Raw genomic sequence first — 18,253 nt, 5'->3', positions numbered from 1 at the left:
TATAAATTAGTAAATACTAACTGTATTCATCTGCATGGCTTCCTGATCACACTAGTAAGCTATTAGGGTAGGATTCATCTTACTTTTTGACCTCCTAAAATCTACATGTGATATAGTTGCCGTGGGACCCCTGTCAGTGTTGGGTACGATTCATCTCACCAGATGTAAATGTCTACTCCAGAACGGGATGAATCACAGCTTAATAAAGCTCTTTCAGTTGACATTTTGCAAAAAGAATGCCACGACTGCACGGCAGGCTGTGAAAGACATCCCTCACCAGAAAGAAAAAAAAACCCAAACAACCCAGAGTGACATCAGATGTCCCAATAATGAAATGAACCCCCATATCTCACAATTTCAGTTCAAAACTCCTACTTAAGATCAAAAAGCTGAAAAAAAGTCCTTTAACATGCTCATAAGGTTAAATCAACAAATTTTTATACAGCTCACTTTACAAATATTTTTTGAAAGACAAGTATTTCAACAAAAGTAAACAGCTTAATTGGTTGTATTACACAGTTTCTCACAAATAAATCAAATAAATTAGCAAATAATTGAAAGATATCAAAATCAGCAAGAGGACTGCTTAAAAGCCACACATCAGTATGTTTTAAATTGCTGGAAACTACGATGTATTTCTGTACTGCAAGTACCCGTACATTCTAATTTCCTTTAGTAAGGTGAAAATATAAAAGGCCTGTGTAGAACAGAACACATTTTTGTTGATCCAATTTTGCCTACCTAGTGTTTTCAAGAGCAGAGTTGTGTGAAGGAGCATTACCAATGGTGCAACATACTGCAGTGCAATTACACAAAGATAATAGAATACCCGAGCCACCTGGGAAAACAGAAGAGAGTAATTCATGAGTTCTGGCTGATCAAAGCAAACCTTTATGAACATGTCTAGGAAAAACAAGCAATTTATTAAAAAAACAGCATTTATGCATTAAAGCTGTTTTAAAAGTTTTCTAGCACATCTTGGCATGTGACATATTGTCTTCAAATGACCCAATGAAGAAATCCCTATAATGAACTCTAGTTTCAGGCCATTTACAAATCTGAGAGGAAGTGCTGAAAGGAAATAATTAAAAGCATCAGTTTTGTTAAAATGAACAGAATCAATTTTGCTTCTGCAAACTGCATGTCATCATTGAAAGATTCCTATTTCAATGAAACATAAGCCAAAACGTCTTGCTAACAATTTTTTTTTTCCTCTTCATCTTGCTAAACATTTTTTTTGAGAATGAAGTAGGTCAATGTCAATGTAGCTTCTCGTATGTGCAGACACAGCTGAAGGTTGGTGCTTTTGTGAAGAAGAAAGGGGTTTGAAGATAAGACAGTAATAAGACAGTCAGGGCCTATTCTTGAAGATAACAGGAACAAGGTCAGGACAAATTAAAACAAACCAGCTCAAGACACAACACAGCTGCACAACACCTCCTGCGTGAGCACGGAGGTCAACCAGCAGACACCGGAGACCCCTACCCAGTGAGAAAGCGCATGCGTAATTAGGATGCAGATATTGTAATTAGTTCCAGGAAATCTAATGCATATGTAACTCATTTCTCAGGAAAATTATGAATATGTATGATCTGTTTATTAGCTGCCGCTTCTAGACCAGAGGTGCGCTCACCTCTGCGTGTGCGTGTGCGCCCAGCGCTGCAGTAAAGAATGCCTGCTTTCTACAGCTCCAGAACGACTCTTAGAGAGTCCCTCTGATGGCTTTTATGGTAACAAGACCAGAATCAAAGCTAAATATATGTTTAATTTTTAAAGTCCCCAGTGATTTACAAACTAAATCCCATTTCAGAAATGAAGTAGTGGTCACAGTCCAAAGCCTCATAAAAAGTAAATGAAAGTTTGGTTAATATTGCAGTTTCTTTTCAAAAGCAAGATATTTTTAAATTTCCAACTGTGAAACACCAGTATTTTAAAAACAATGACAAGATGATTTTTCATTAGAAGTTGATCAATAACAGCATTTAAATGGTCTTTATTTCAGGTATACATTATGTTTCTTTGAAATCCACTCAGATTTATCCCTTCCCTCGCTCCCAATCTGTTCCATCTTTCTCAAGATTGTTACATTATGTATTTGATATAAGCTACTGACCTAAAAGACGTGACCAAATAAAGAAGGAAAAAAGTCATAAAATCAATAGCAAGCAAGCAATGAAATAAAGCTATCTGGATTTTAGAGAAGAACAGAATACAGGAAGGCAAAAGAGATGAAGGCAGACATGACATTTTTGGAAATACCTCTAAAACCTCAAAGGGCTTTGTGATGAGCAAGCATCAACAAACTAAGATGAGAAGAAAAAGCAGTAAGACACTGACAGAAGAAAAAGCATGAGACAAAAAATATTGTAAGGTAATTGATGGAATCTGATAAAAAGAACAAAATAAAAAGTAATGATCACTGTAGGATGACAGATAGCAAAGACTTTACTGGCAGAAGTTCCAGAAAAAGATAAAGCAGACATGGCTAGTAAAACAAGACAGGACTTCATTTAGTGGCTACGGCCTTCTCAAAGAGAAGATATGGAGATACTGGATAAACAGATTTAGGAAACACCACACAGAAAAGACATTACTGTTTTACAGATAGGATGAAAGCTCCCAGAGCTAAAATTATGCTTTCACAGCATTCAGCACAGTTCTGTCTTAACCAGTTGCTGCTACATGTATTTCCTAACCTTTTTTCTGAAGCAAATTGCTAGCCACTTTGTTTGTAAATAACTATTGCATAGTCCACTTACAACCGCCAGATACTCAGTGAAGCCAAGGACAAGATTGTAAGTAATAGTGACAATCCTAAGAGGGGAATCTTTGTCTTATGGTATACTTTCAATATTCTTCCTGCAGTACTCCCCAACTCAGCAGGATCATCAGGCAGCACCATCATGCAACACTAGAAATGTAAGCTTATTTTTCAAACACACAACACCATTCTACAACAAGCTTATGAATTTCTACCTCCTCAGTTTGTTGATGGGATGTTTTATTACTTTTCTTTAAAAAAAAAAAACAACAAATTCTTCCTTTGCCACAGTAACAAGGTGGGCAGACAGTTTTGTAACTAGGCTCATGCAATTGAGAATTCTGACAGAATTAGACATGTCTCATTTCATCCCAAAATATAACCACCTTACCTTAAATTTTGCCTCAATTTAAAAATCAAAGTTGTGATTAGGTAACAGTATTTTACCCTCCTCTCTAAATTCAACTTCTTTTTTTTAACATGTTGTAGCTACAGATCACCACTAACCCTGTGCACTCCCCAAGGCCTATCCATGCTGAAAAGAAACACACCATATTTGTACTTATTTGTAAAGAACAAGTCATGAAGGGATCTTTTATAACAACTTCCAAATAATTTAAGACAAGCAATCTACATAATATGGATGATACATCTCTGCATATTTTAGTTTGCAGAGTTTCTCTGTAATTATGCTATTTTTATAGGAGATACAGTTTAGGAAAGTTCATTCGGATTTCAGCTCTGGTGCCACAGAATACATAAACTGGAAGAAAAGCCTTTTTACTGACAGAGCGCTCCAAAGATGTAACCTCAGTGCCACCATACTTACCATTTTCTGTAAATCAACCACACTTATTCTGCCAGCTTCCTTTTTCATTTGATCCACACTTTTCTGGGCTAGATTCAGATAGGCCTGTAAATGATGACGCATCATAGCCAATCGTAAAGCACACAGCAGGATTATAATCCACAACCTCAGGGTGTCAAATGTGTCTTCTGACATTCTGTGGATAAAAAAAAGGGTAATGATGTTTCCCAAAGGTCATCTATTGCTACAGAGTTACTTGTTTGTATCACCTGTAAAGAAATCTTGAAGCATATTGTCAAAAACAATGCACAATCTACAGTTATGAAGTTCATGTGCAAGTAATATTCACTTTTGCCCTTCGCTTCTCCCTCTACTGCTACTTCTTAGTACCCCTATTAGATCCAAATTGGTATCCATTTGTCTGTAAATAAGAATAGCTCTTAAATGCTTAAATTCTGAATACTGAAGATAGGACACTAAAAAACAAGCTCACTCAAATAATTACAGGTTTCAAGACACACAGTTCTAGATAGCAGATGTGTACTTCAGTTGCCTTAGATACCCTGTTATAGCACAACCTTCATTTTAAGATAAACTGAGGAACAAAATGGAACCACAAAATATGTATATTTGCGATGTTTTATGTAATAGTTCAGTGGTCACAGAATCACCTTAGAAGTGTATCTTAGACTTAGAAAGCAATAAATGCATCAGCCAATCGTACCTGTTTCAAGTCTATTTGAGTACCACTATTGTGAATTATCTAGACTAATACTGACAATCACCTATGCTACTTATACAATATTTATTTCAGATACCACTCTTCTTGAAAATTCTTTCCATTTTTATGTTTTAAATATTTTAGCTATCAATTCCACATGCACTTCATCTACACATAGATCTCAAGACAAATTGCTTAGGTCAGTTCTCATGCCAGTGTATCTCAACTGTCTTCAGCAAAATCACTCCTCTCCTACACCACTATGTAAGAGAGAAAGTTCCAGACGGTACCAGTGAGGTGGTATTCCACCCCGAGGAAGAACAACCCATCACTGCCAAAGAGATGCCAGAAGATAGCAGCTTTTTGGACACCACCACCTTAACATTCAACACTCTGCAACTAATTCTCGTTCTTATGAAATAACAGAAGCTCTTTAGAGCTCAGCTGTAACTTCCCCAATACCTTTGACAGCAGATGCTATGAAATTTTAAGTCTTTCATGTTTCTGTGACTTTCATAGGGCACTACTTAGACTTACGGTTTTGTTTCAAAACCCCAGAAAAAATCTTTAAAGGGAATCTTACAAAGGGACGCTCTCTTTGCCCAAAGGTGGGTTCATAATGTAGTCCTTAGTGATTGGTTTTACCCACAGTAGAACCATAAATAAAGGTGCCAAGAAGTTTATATGCAGCAGTGTTCTGAAAGAAAAAAAAAGAGGGGGGACATTATTAAATACAATTACCATACTGTTGAAACTGGGGGTATAGATTCAAAAGGAGAAATCCAAATTTTAAAATAGTTGGGAGATAGGTAACTAAAAATTACTTCCCTAACAGAAATATTACATACTGTGAAATCACACTGCTTGTGGCTTTAAAAAAGTGCTCTTAGAATATCTGAAAACTTGATTTATTCCAAACAATCTAACCAAAGGAGCTACCTGCATTATGCCACACTATAGTAAAAGATAGTTGTTGAAAATTTCCATACAATGGCATTAACACCAAGCTATTGCACTAGCTATTAAAGTTTTAATCTAGAGTCAGCATCTCGCATAATTATGGGGAATATGCTGCCATGTTAGTACATTTTTGCTTTATTAAAAATGTACTCAGGTTAATTTACATTATCTATACAGACCAGGGGAAACAGTTCCCAGAGTTCAAATTTCCCAGTTTAATGAAGATTTTTACTTAGGAACCTTAACTAAATGAAACTTGGTACTTACATTCAATTAAAGATACTCGGGGGGGGGGGGGGGGAAGCCAGCACAGCTATTCAATTTTAAAAGCATTGCACAAAACTGCACAGTTAATGTAAAAGTAGTACTCTTTTGTAATCTTTGAGTACAAAACAAACAGCAGAATTTAAAAAGAGGAGATAGTTTTCTGGAGTTTTTCCTGAAATTAAGATCCTTCTTCACTTTTGAACCCCATATACCAATCATTTGTCATTACTAAAAAGAAACAAAAAACGTTGAAGACTTCAGTGCTGTAGACCTGGTGGTTTTGCTAGTGCAATGCTTCCTTGCTAACAGAATCAGCTTGTCTATACTTCCATTTCCGACCAGAGTGCTTCTACACTATAGAAAAAATGAGGTAATCAGAAGTTATTCTGAAGAACACAAGACCTTACTGATTTCAAACTACCAAGCTTCCTATAACCATTAAAATGTTTGCATGTTTCATCACACACACAGTTAAATCATTGGTTTCTGATGAAGAAATAAGCACTGCTAGTTATTCAGCGTTGCTAGGGAACATGACAGCATCAAAGAACAGTCCAAAACATTTCAGTAACTTGTGAAAGCATTTTACCTGAACTTCTACTTATTTAAGACATCCTACAGAGTTAATGGACTGGAATGTGCCAAAGGGTGGCAAGAATCCCTTTCTGGTTTTTTGAGTACAGAGAGAAAGGCTGAAAGACTCTTGAAGCAGGCTCTGGAAAATGAGGGAATGTGTACAAAAATGGTACAAATTGATTAAGACGACTTCAAAATATATGCATAGGAGGATACTGCTGCTAAAGAAAAAAATCAAAGCAGCTATCAAAACCAAAAGGAATACAATTTTTATTCTCTTTATCCCCCCCAAAATTACAGTCTATATACATAAAAGAACCATATTAATAATTTTGAACGTATTAATGAAGTGGTAGTTAATCATTAACCCTTCCTTTTTTTTTTTGGTCAGTGTTCCCTGTAAGTTAAGTCTCCCATTCTGTAACAGAATGTGGTTTGTTCTTTTTTTTCTTTTTTTGGGGTTGTTTTTTGAGGGGAGTTTAGGGGCTGGTGGTTTTTTTGGGAAGCTTTGGGGATTTAGAAGGTTTTGGTTTGGTTTGGTTTGGTTTGGTTTGGTTTGGTTTGGTTTGGTTTGGTTTCAAAAGTAGAGCATGTATTTGACTGCAGAGAATGGCATTGTTTTCCTACACCCAAATTAGAGAGCTCTGTATCAGTGACACGTCATCCTCATTTACTACTTCCCTTTAGGCACTGACAAAAAACTGCAAACAGTCAATAACGATTTACTCATTGATAAAAAACCATCACTAAGGGCAAATACCGATCTCTACAGGCCAATTAGAACCTATCACTCGACAATGATTCTTTGTTTATAATTGCCTTACCTAATTACATTGATATCTGACCAAGTTTTAATACATTTAACATAATTTTTATATTGTTTCAGTTGAATAGTCAAAGTATTGGCAGACTTTTGAAAAGAATTTGTTTGGTGTTGCACAATGTTCAACAACCAGTTCCAATATCCTCTAAACATTAGAGAAGTTAGAGAAGATTTATTTTTCATAACCCCATTCTACTGGATATTAATTACTCTTTTAGTTCTTGATTAATGAACTTCTGTTTCAGAGATTTTATATTTCTGCCTAGAATCTCATGTCCACAAATCAAGGAAGATGCTGGAAAATTACAGGATATTTACAGAAAAGGCAAAAGAAATTTTAAAATATTGAGAACCATAAAAAGAAAAAAACTAAGCAGTTTATTTAGCTGAAAAGAACAGATTAGGAAGTGACTCAGTCACAGTCTACACATAGATAGAAAGTTAACAGCAGATACAAGTCAACAGCTTGCAGCTGTACCTGGATGCATTCAACTACAATAAGTGCAAGAATAACACAGAGTACTTGCTTATAAATTTACCAAGAGTGAAGGACCCCCCTTAAACACAGATTAATTTTAAAGCTGAGCACTTTGGGGGGGAAATTAAAAAAAAAAAATGCAGTCTGAACAGAAATAATTGTCATATCAGAAAATACAATGGTTCTCTTAAGAAAGTGACCAGACTAAATAAATGATCACAATGGCCTATGCTGCAGAATCTGTCATTAACATGTATTAAACATCAAAGCTCAAGATCTATGAAAGACATTTGGAGTTGCTCCCTCAACCAGAGAATGCTGAAGAGAAATAGTTAAATTGGAGACAACAATTTACTACCAAACTCAAGGATGGCTGAAAATGAAAATATTCCCTTAAATTGGTATTAACACCTGACCCTTATCAAGTATTCTGGGCCATCTTTTTTTTTGTATTTTATCCTAAATTTATTAAAGGCACAATGCCCACCTGGAGGTGAGGCTGGGGAAAAACAAAGTCTGTGGTTGCACCTCTACTTCCTGTAAGTTATCTTAACTTCCAAAAAGATATGATGGAGGAAAGGAAGCAGTAAGCAGAAACATTCATGGTGGAGCTCTTGCAGGAGGAGAGGAAAGCTCCTTTAATCGGGGCTCTAATTACAAGACAAAGAATGTAACAGACTGGCAGAGCACAGGTTGAGCTGGAGGAGGCAGGTGGCAAGTCTGCTCAAGATACAAAAAGCAGGCAGCAACAGAAGTCTTAGTCACTACCTTCTTGTTGGAATAGTTTGCTTTGTTTGTTTTCAGACATTAAAGATTTAAGACTGAGTAGCATATACCTATGTGCATATATTTTCTCTTACTGTGTTATTTTTTCTGTTGCTAAATTCAGAGCATCCAGATGCATTTGAGCCAGTCGCAAGCCAGGGAATGTCAAAAAAGCACCAATAAGTGAACACAGAACAGCCAGGAACAATTTGAAGGTTAGTTTAGACACAGGACCCCTAAAAGAAAAGAAAGGAAATAAGCATTTTCTTGGGGAGAAAGTTGTGGGAGTGTGGTATCAGAGACTACTTTCAACTCAACAGTATCTAACATTTAATAAAAAAAGCAAACAGTATTCTATAGTTTTATTCTGGAATACCAGCATTATTACAAACCAATCAGGAGTTAAAATAAAAAAAACAAGTCACCTATTTATTTCCTAGAAAAACAGAAAACCTAAGCTACTGCCTATGTTAAATTTGTTAGTAGAGAAGAACAAAAAAGAATAATTTTGTATTGTAATTAACAACAAATTATGTAACAGAAATAGCTAATAGAATGAATTTAATAATTATGTTTTTAAGAGAGGAACAGATGCATCATAAGTTTAACTGGTCAAAGACAAAATGGATATTTAAGTTATACTACTTACATTCTACCTTTATCCACTAAAAAGCTCTATCAAACTGTTGTAACTGCAGTTTTTCACTGATTTATCTAAAACATACATGTGGCCAATTAATATGTCTCCGCCAAGTGTTTATTATAGGTTGGTTCAATGAACTATGGGGTATATAAAAAAATTACAGAAAAAAATATCCAGGATCAACTGAATTACAGAATTAACACACGTGGGATTACACAAAAAAACCCAAGTGATGTGTAACTAAAACAGATTAAAGGGAAGCAAAACCAAATCTAGTGATCCACATGAATTTCAGATTCTTTCTTAATCTCCATCATATAAACCACCAGGAGACACTATCATCAACTCAACTGCTGCTGTGAACAGCCAAAGCACTCCAAAAGTTCAAAAATAAACAAACACTTAAACAGAAAATTTATACAGAAGTTAATAACTTGCAACAGTTTAGGAAAAGCAGAGTGAAGAAAGGCTAAGAAACACATGGGATTCAGCTAAGGGTTTCCCATGAGCTTATTCATAAATGACACATTAATCTAGTTTGAGGAAACTTCTGTTCCTCAGAAATAAAGACATTCCATAGCTTCTGTATGATACTTAAGAACTATCAAGCAAGAAGTTCCAAGTTGCGCTCCCACAGTGATGACATACCCCATAAATGCATTTTAGAGCATATGTATAAGGAAAGAATTGTAACAGAAATCCATTTTACAACAGCGCTTGTATATATATGTAACATCACAAGCTATGGCATGTTCCTTTGACAGTCTATACAAAACTTGGATGTCCTGTAGCAAGCAGATGTTTTTGCATAATAGGAAAACACTATTACAACCTGAAAATGGGACTGAAAGACAAAATTTACTCCTAATACCAACTTTATCGCAAGCTCCATCTGTGGCTTTTGCACACTCATCCTCTTACATACCACAGGAATGGCAAAAAATACCCATCACCTGTTTTAAGCAATTCTTGCAAAGCTGAAGGCAATTACCATGAAAAAATGTTTATACTTTTGAACTGTATTTTATAAACTACAACCAAAATGTCAGAGTAGAAACTACCACCAAATTAAAAACAGAAAACACAAATGCAACTTAAGTTACTTGTGAGTAATTGTTTTCATTAACCCACCTCTTCACACTATTATAGACTATAAGCACGTACAAGAGCAAAACATGCAAGACAAATGGTTGCTAAGAAAATCTAAGTGGTTCAGTTACAAATGCACACATAAAACTGACAAATGTATTTCCAGAAACTTACTGGGATTCCAAACCCTGCTTTTCAAGAAACTGCATAGCACTTTCTGAGAAATTCGAGAATCCTGCAGAGACACATATATTATATGTATTTTATTACGGTACAAATGCAGAACCCCTTTTTTGACATAAAATGCTAGGTAACAAGTAATCTTTTAAACAAATTTTCGTATGTCTAGTGTAGCTCTTTCATGTGCTAATTAGTATGCCATCATGCAATAAAACTTGATTATTAACATCTCTGATATTTGTACGCTTCAAGCACATGAATAAAATTAATATTTTTTACAAATATAAGTATTTTTTTTTCAGTAAAGGAGCTTCACTTTACTATGAAAGGCAAAATGGGTTAAATGTAAAACTGAAAGGCAAATATCACTGACAAAGTAAACGACCTAGGCAGAGTACACCATGTAAAAGAAAGCAGGGAAAATATACAGGATATCCTTCAGAATCTGCATTCCAAAGCAAAATTTCTTAGAATTGTATGACATACAGAGTTCATTTTAACACAGATATGCTCAAAAACACCTAAAAGACTTGAAATAAATTTTTCAGGTCATGCAATCACTGGAGCTGTTGGAAACACTAAAGAAAGGAGTTACCTGATTCCAGTCCAAACTCTAGATACTTTTCTGTCACAATGAGAATTGCCATTGCTTTCACGAAGAAGAAAAAACCAAAGGTGACACAGACTGATCTTTCACCTCCATCCTCTACTTTGAAATAATGGGTAGTCAATGAAAACAGTACCTTACTACACAAGAAAAAGGTCAAGGAAAATTAAGTTTGTAAAATAACTATATTTAAGAACTATAAAGCTGTATTTTGGTCATCTATACTAGGCCTGTTTTATGATGAGCAATTTTTTTAAAAAAGTATTATGTGTTCAGCCAATTTTAGGTTAAAATTACAGAATACTGTAAAGCATAATAATCACATAATGGGTAGCCAGGAACACACTACTCTATAGTTTTGATTTAGGCTTACTTATAGACAATTGCAGCAATATTCACTTTCAAGCCAGGAGAATTAAACCACAGTTTAAATGTAAAGGATTACACAATCATAAGTTACAACAAACCAAAAGTAAGACAATTGTGTCTTCAATGCAAACTATCAAGCTCAATGAAAAATATTTAATCAAACTACATAACTCAAGATTTAATATTTCAATTCCAAAATACCACCTTTGAATGCAACAGTGATGGCAGGGAAGTGAATAAACACATTTTTAACCACAGAGGAGCTATATGCATTCTTCCTGGATGCACAACCCTAAGGTATACATACAAACGACAAGAACGGGATGATCCAGCAAGCTCTTCTATCATTAATGGGATAAAATTTCTCAACTATGAGAGTTTTTGCTCACAGGGAGTGTAGATCTGACTTACAAGAAACTGTGACAAATGTCATGGGATTGTTGCTTAGATTGTGACTGTTTACTAAACAGAAAATGTGACTGTTTACTAAATAGAAAACATAGGAAAAGATTAAATTTGTATTTCTTCACTTTCACATGCATGTGTTTGAGATTTCTCACCTATCAAAGATAGTAAAACAACAGCATGCTTAGTACTATCTAGGAAAGAAAGATCTATCCCATGCTCATCTTGGGGAAAAAAAAAAAAAAACAAAACCAAAAAACTTAAAAAACCCTACATAGTCTGGTATGATATATTAAGTCCTTTCATGTAACTCCAGTGCCACAAATACGAACATCTAAGACATGACCTGCTCTGTTATCAAGCTGTTTTTAAAATGTTTATTGACTCTTCTCCTTTTTAACACATTTCTAAACATAATTAGCTTCAAAGTTGAACAGTAGATTAGGATAAATTTTTCATGATATAATGTCAACTCGTTACTATGAGTTGCAGTCCACTATAATTTTTTTTTTTCAAATGGCAGGCAATATCCAGTCCATATTTAAATAAAGTACTTGGACGTCACTCCAGACATTACCTGCTTTGAAAAAACAAAGAGAAAAAGGGAAAAGATTTTAAGTGTAAACTGTACCTGTTTTTTCCACTATGCAATAACATATTCATTCATATTTTCACTTTTTAATTGGAAGTATTTTTAGATGTAGATTACATGAAAACATGTTTTAGAGTATCTATTCAGTGAAACATTTGAACAGTCATCAGTTAATCTCTCAAGAAACTATGCAATTATGCAATACAGCAGTTCAGTCAGCAGCACATGTTTAACATAAACATTGCTTTATTTCATGTATGTGCAGAGAGGTACTCATATGCACACAATAATGTGGCCTAAGCACAGCATTTAATGACTCTAAGTTCACAGTAATCAACTTAAGCTCCCTTCATGCTTCACAGAAAGAACTGATTTATCTAAAGGAAGACTTAAATCATCCTAAAAAAGGTACACAATGGGTCATAGTAACTGTGTGCTGGAAAGCTCTGTTTCTCTAATAATACATTCTTAAACCAACTGTCTTCTTACAGCTAGGGACATCAATCACAAATTGAAGACACATTAATTTCAAATCCTGAAGTTATACAAAGGACTTCATAACAGTTTGTGATCAATAGTCCTAACCTACAGATTTATAACCCACTAGGTCCTTCATGTTTTCAGCTATGGATTATGCCTAAAGGATGTGGAAAATGCAACTGGGAAAAAGAAAGCATACTGACAGTAAATTCCCATTATAGTGCAGATTCAGAACTCCATATATAATTTAATGACTATGCAAACTATATGTGACTGAAATCTTCTGTTAGTTGAATAATCACCACTGCTACCTATTTTAGGGATGGAGAAAATCAAAGCATTATGGCTCACTTCATCACTTCCTTTCACTGTCTGACCTATGTTTCAGGACCTGAAACAAATAATTCAGGATTATACAGTGCTAAGTAAATAGATTCCTACCTTTCTGGTTTTTGGTCACAAAAGGTGATATGCCTGTAGAATTCAGAGCATACACTTTTACAAAAATAATTTTATCTTTTAAATTATTGCAATTATGGACTTTTGGAATTATCTAGTCCACTGGTATTTATGCACATGGTTGAAGAGAAAAAGATCCGTCTTCTGCTTCTATTAAAATACACAAAATTTTTGGATACACAATTGAAAACCAAGTAATCTCCTCTATGTTATTTCTAATTGCATATATGTAGAAAAAATAATAGTTTAAGGCTCAGTGGTTATTTTAAGGTATTTGATGACTGACTTTCCCTAGATCAACATTCAGTCAAGAAAAGACCGTCATGTTCCTTTGCTATGCCATCCATATGTTTCCCAAAGTAGACAGTGAAATTTACTAACCTACCTATGAAAGCAGGTTTTTTAAACCTTTTCAGATAAAACAGCTTCACAGCTGAGAAATACCTTACTTTTCCTAACCACATTAATTTTCCTAAATACCTTGCCTTTGCAACAAAAACGATTGCATAGAACACTGTTTAAAAGTTTACAGACAAAAAATGTAACCTGACTTATTCAGTTGTTCTCAGTGATGAACTCTAAATAGCCGTGTAAATATAGTAATTTAAATTAGGCACAGCTTACTGTTAAGATGGATTGTCTCTCAGTGTTGTCCATCTTACTCTATCCTCACGCATTCTTCCTCCCACCAATAAACCATTTTGTTATTTTACAATCCCAATCCTTTGCAAGGAAGCTGGCTGCAACTGCTGCATTTAGAATTGCAATCAGTAACTCAGTTTGCTAATTTTGAATATTTGTTCTGACAGAAACCACCTTTCCAAATTTCAAAGTAATAGAAACCATCAATCTGTAAATAGTTACTATCTGCAACAAATTGTAAATATAGGATAATTAAAAAAATAGTAATTCAAACATTCTGGCCTACACCACAATGAGTTTTCACAAACATTAATGTCACTTTTGAAAGAAACATTGCAAAACTCATTTTTGAGCCAAAATTCACAATCAGAAGGCCATGACCAATAATGTGTTTTAAAAAAACCTCAAGATCTTTGTTTTGTAAGATCTTTTGTTACTCCTCTTCAGGTACGAGAAACCGTTCAGTGACTGCAGGCTATCAGCATGGAAAGTGATCAACCAACATAGTATCCTGCAGCCTTTCAAAAATACTAAACCCCAAGCAGGTGGTACAGCAGGTCTTCTAAATTCTGCCTCCAAGAAACATCTCTGAGTCTTCCTGAAAGTATCTAGCCATTTAATTTTTCTGTCCTGCTAAAAATAAGAGAGTTCCCTATCCTGCAACTATTTATCCACTGTATCATGAGACTGTTCACACCCCAGTCCCACGGAACAAGGGAGACACGCAGAGATTCCTGCCCTGGCCTTACAGTGGGTAGGCTGACCATGAGCTGCCACTTGAGCATCTACTCCGTCTGGAAGAGGAATCCTGCATCTTTCGCTGAGGTACCTGCTAATGCAGCTGCACAAACGTTTCAGCACATGAAACATGCTTAAAGCTAGCTTAGTTGTGCCTAGTGCAACTACCATCAATGTAATGCCAACACACTCTAACACTGGAACTCAAACACTAAATTTATGTACTACTCCTTCTTAGACTAAATTTCTGTTAAGACACAGATGCGTAGACTAGATTAGTTTCTGGCATTTTTCTGAATACGCTATGAACATTCCAAAATGCTAATAGTGGGTCATTGCACTGAATCAAAACATCTATTTCAGGAAGACGCAGCTGAAAAAATTTCCAACCACGACTTCCAAATTCTCTAAGGTTTTTTTTGTCATTCTGTCAGCCAAACCTTCACTACAACCTCTTAACACACAGCCATGAAACAGAAGAAACACCTGTCATCAAAACACAAAATGGTTACAGAATTAATTCTTGACATATCACGTTGACTGCTTACAATTGAAAATATGGAGGCAACCAAATTTTCCTAACACTTAAATGATGATGAATCATTTCTGGTCTTAACATACTGAATTAGTAAATTGTTGTGTAAGTTTTAAAGTATTCTCAGCATCCCAGAGGCCTGACGTCATAATACATGGGCCAGTTTTCTTCTGAAATCTCTTTTCACCTGGCTAGGTTCCAGTGATCACAAGGACTGTTATCAATACCTCTGTGTATCACTCTTTGCACCATCCTCCTTCACCCAAAAAGCTATAATGCCCAGAGTAAGTTATGTTAACATATTTATAGAGATGTTAACTCTAACATAAAGTTTAGACTGTACTTCCTGGTACTGCAGCCTTCTGTACTGCTGCTATCCCCTCAGACTTCACAGGATCACACTGCTTCATTCCAGGAACCATACAGGTAATTAAGCAAAGCCCTATTCAATATTAGGAAGTAGTGACTTCACAAGGATTTCTACAAAATCGCCTACTCTGAGCAGAATCCTCCAATAAAAACAAAGTCTAATTAATGCCACAGGGGAAAAAAAAAAACAGTTGTACAAAGTGGCAGAAAACTAGTTCTGACCATTTGTTTCCTTTGTATAACTAATAAATGACTGTTCAACTACCTAGTACTAGATAAGTAATTATACAAGATTACACTTGTATACATATTTCTTATTTCCTGGAATTTATTTATTTCTGAAGACTTGGTCCTATATATCAGGCCATTCTCTCCTAGGCTTTCCTAAATTTGCGTGTGATTTCAGAAGTGCCAAATGGATTTTAAACTTTAACTTCTCTAACCTTTCTCTCATCTCAACAAACTGATAGAAGTCCTTAAGACTTTTCTCTCTAAAGTATACTGCCTCTTACCAAAACCTCAAAACAATACTGGTCCCTTAGATAATACATAACTAGGTACAAAAATGCTAAATGTTCACAGCTTGCTAGATAAAATTTAGCTTTTAGCACATCATCTCTTGCTTTTAATACTATCTATGTGATCTTACTTCCCTTTCAGTCATGCATGAAGGCTAGTGAGAAAATACAGCTAATGTGCTTCTAACATGCAGGGAATACTAGATCTGTTTCATTCTCTTCCAGGTCCAAATGTGCAATTAGATCTCAAGTGCTTCAGCCAGATTATAATAAAACTGGGAACATTTGTTTAGGCTCAATTTATATTAAAAAAATGGCAGGTGAGAAAGAAACAATCAAAAAAAGACCCTAATAGCTACTTGCATGTTCACATACTGAGACAGAAAGCTTGCGCTGCCAGGCAACTTAATCTTTTTTAATTTCTGCATTTGGTTTTGCTCTGAATTGATGACCAAATGAAAGCAGTAATTAGGACTCTATTCAAATACCACTGTAATAAAGAATTACTAGAGCGGATTTTCCTACAATATATAATTCACAACTCTGTTTCACCTAGAGTTGCAATCACTGTAGTATTACTTAAATTGGCTACACCCGAGATTTGCAAGATGAAGCAAATGGGCTGTTGCCACTAATAAATTTAAGAGCACATTGTGGCTTTAGTATTTGAAGCTTGTTTTTCCATTAGTTCTATTAATGTCCCCCTCAGCCTCAAAACTGGAGTGAAAGGTGTTGGCTTTCATTTCTGATTTCTTAAGCAGTAGCTGCCTCTCTCCTTCCCTCTGCCAAGATTAAACTAGAATTCCTGACTTCACCAAACAAATAAAACAAAGGCTGTGGAGTAACAGCTATACAATAACTAAAATATAGCTATAACATCACTACAAGGTGCACAAGAGCCAGACACCGACTTTTGAACTGTGGATCTGTCCATTGACAAGTTAAAGGAGAAACACCTGGTCTGGAAGCAAGGTACTGACAGTCTTTTTTTTCATAATGTGACTCAACTCCCTCTTCTAGCAAGTTCTCACTCATTACAAGGAAAATTCTGGGTATCATTTTAGGAAAAGAATTCCTGTCTTTCTCATAAAGGCAGCACACATTTTAATAATTATCAAGTACACACAAGGATTAAGTACATCCAGAATGTTAGCCAAATATAACCAAACATTAGCGTTCAAGGGTTTTACATAACAACATCAACTATTGCTAACACCAACCCCCCTCCAAAAGAAACCCACAACACAGTAAGAATCTCTGCTGAAGAACTAGCATTTATACAGAGGAATCAATTTTGAATATTCAAGTGCTATATCAACCCTAACCTAGCACTTCATCTGGTTGTCAGCTGTTGAGGGAGCAGAAGAGTTGCAGAAATTAATTTTCTAACTCACCTTTTCATAACCTGCACTGTTGCATGCCCTTACTCAATTCCACTGCTTTATCACCTATCACATGTTTAAAAGGCAACTTGCCTACAGAAACAGTAGGAAAATATTGGCCCACTGTTAAACAAGAGAGGTGCGTTAGTCACCAACGATACTGAAAAGGCAGAGGTTCTCAACACCTTCTTCACCTCTGTCTTTATCAGCACTGTTGGGCCCAACCTTGGGAACAAAAATCCAGGTCAATGCAAACACAGATGCACCGTCAGTGAAGGACGAGTTGGTGTGTGAACTATTACAGGAGCCTGACCCCCACAAATCGATGGGCCCTGACGTTATCCACCCGAGGGTGTTGAGAGAGCTGGCTGACGTCATTGTGAGGCCATTCTCCATAATCTTTGAGAAGTTGTGAAGATTGGAGGACATCCCAGAAGACTGGAAGAAGGCTAATGTCACCCTCATCTACAAGAAGAGCTTAAAGGAGGATCCAGGAAATTATAGGCCCATCAGTGTTACTTCAGGCCCTGGGAAAGTTACGGAATGAATCTTCCTGGGGGCCATCCCAAGTTAAATGAAACAAGTGATTGGGAAAAATCAGCACTGATTCACCAAGGACAGATCATGCTTGACAAACTTGATCACCTTCAATGACAACTGACCTGCTTGGGTGATGTGGGGTGAGAGATGGACATTGTCTATCTGGATTTCTCCAAGGCTTTTGATACAGTTCCCCACAGCCTTCTCTTAGAGAAGCTGATGTGTTACGGTCTGGACAAGTGGTCTGTGCAGTGGGGGGGGAACTGGCTGACAGGCTGCACCCAGAAGGTGGTGGGAAATGGCTCCTTTTCAAACTGGCAACCTGTCACAAGTGGGGTCCCCCAGGGATCAATACTGGGCCCAACACTGTTTAATATTTCTATAAGTGACGTGGATGATGGGACCAAGTGTACCCTGATGAAGTTCGCTGGTGATACCAAACTGAGTGGGGAAGTGGGCACTGGGGAAGGGAGAGTCACCCTGCAGGAAGACCTGGACAGGCTGGAAGAGTGGGCTGACAAGGACCTTATGAAGTTCAAGGAGGAC

The 18,253-nt window shown here is 36.1% G+C and overlaps 1 protein-coding gene across 2 annotated transcripts in view; it reads right to left on the bottom strand.

The window, feature by feature from the left end:
- Positions 1 to 18,253, bottom strand: part of TMEM161B (transmembrane protein 161B) — a 54,205-nt gene that overhangs the window by 8,386 nt on the left and 27,566 nt on the right. For both annotated transcript variants that reach the window (XM_074857160.1, XM_074857161.1), the window contains 6 exons: positions 10,667 to 10,818; positions 10,066 to 10,126; positions 8,255 to 8,395; positions 4,874 to 4,987; positions 3,591 to 3,765; positions 742 to 838 (listed from right to left, as the gene is read on the bottom strand). In XM_074857160.1, coding sequence (XP_074713261.1) covers positions 742 to 838; positions 3,591 to 3,765; positions 4,874 to 4,987; positions 8,255 to 8,395; positions 10,066 to 10,126; positions 10,667 to 10,818 — 740 coding nt within the window. The remainder of the gene's footprint in view (positions 1 to 741; positions 839 to 3,590; positions 3,766 to 4,873; positions 4,988 to 8,254; positions 8,396 to 10,065; positions 10,127 to 10,666; positions 10,819 to 18,253) is intronic.

This window comes from Strix uralensis, chromosome Z (assembly GCF_047716275.1).
Source record: "Strix uralensis isolate ZFMK-TIS-50842 chromosome Z, bStrUra1, whole genome shotgun sequence".
Classification (NCBI taxonomy): domain Eukaryota; kingdom Metazoa; phylum Chordata; class Aves; order Strigiformes; family Strigidae; genus Strix; species Strix uralensis.
The sequence above is the reverse complement of the archived record's forward strand: the minus strand, read 5'-3'. Positions and strand labels throughout refer to the sequence as shown.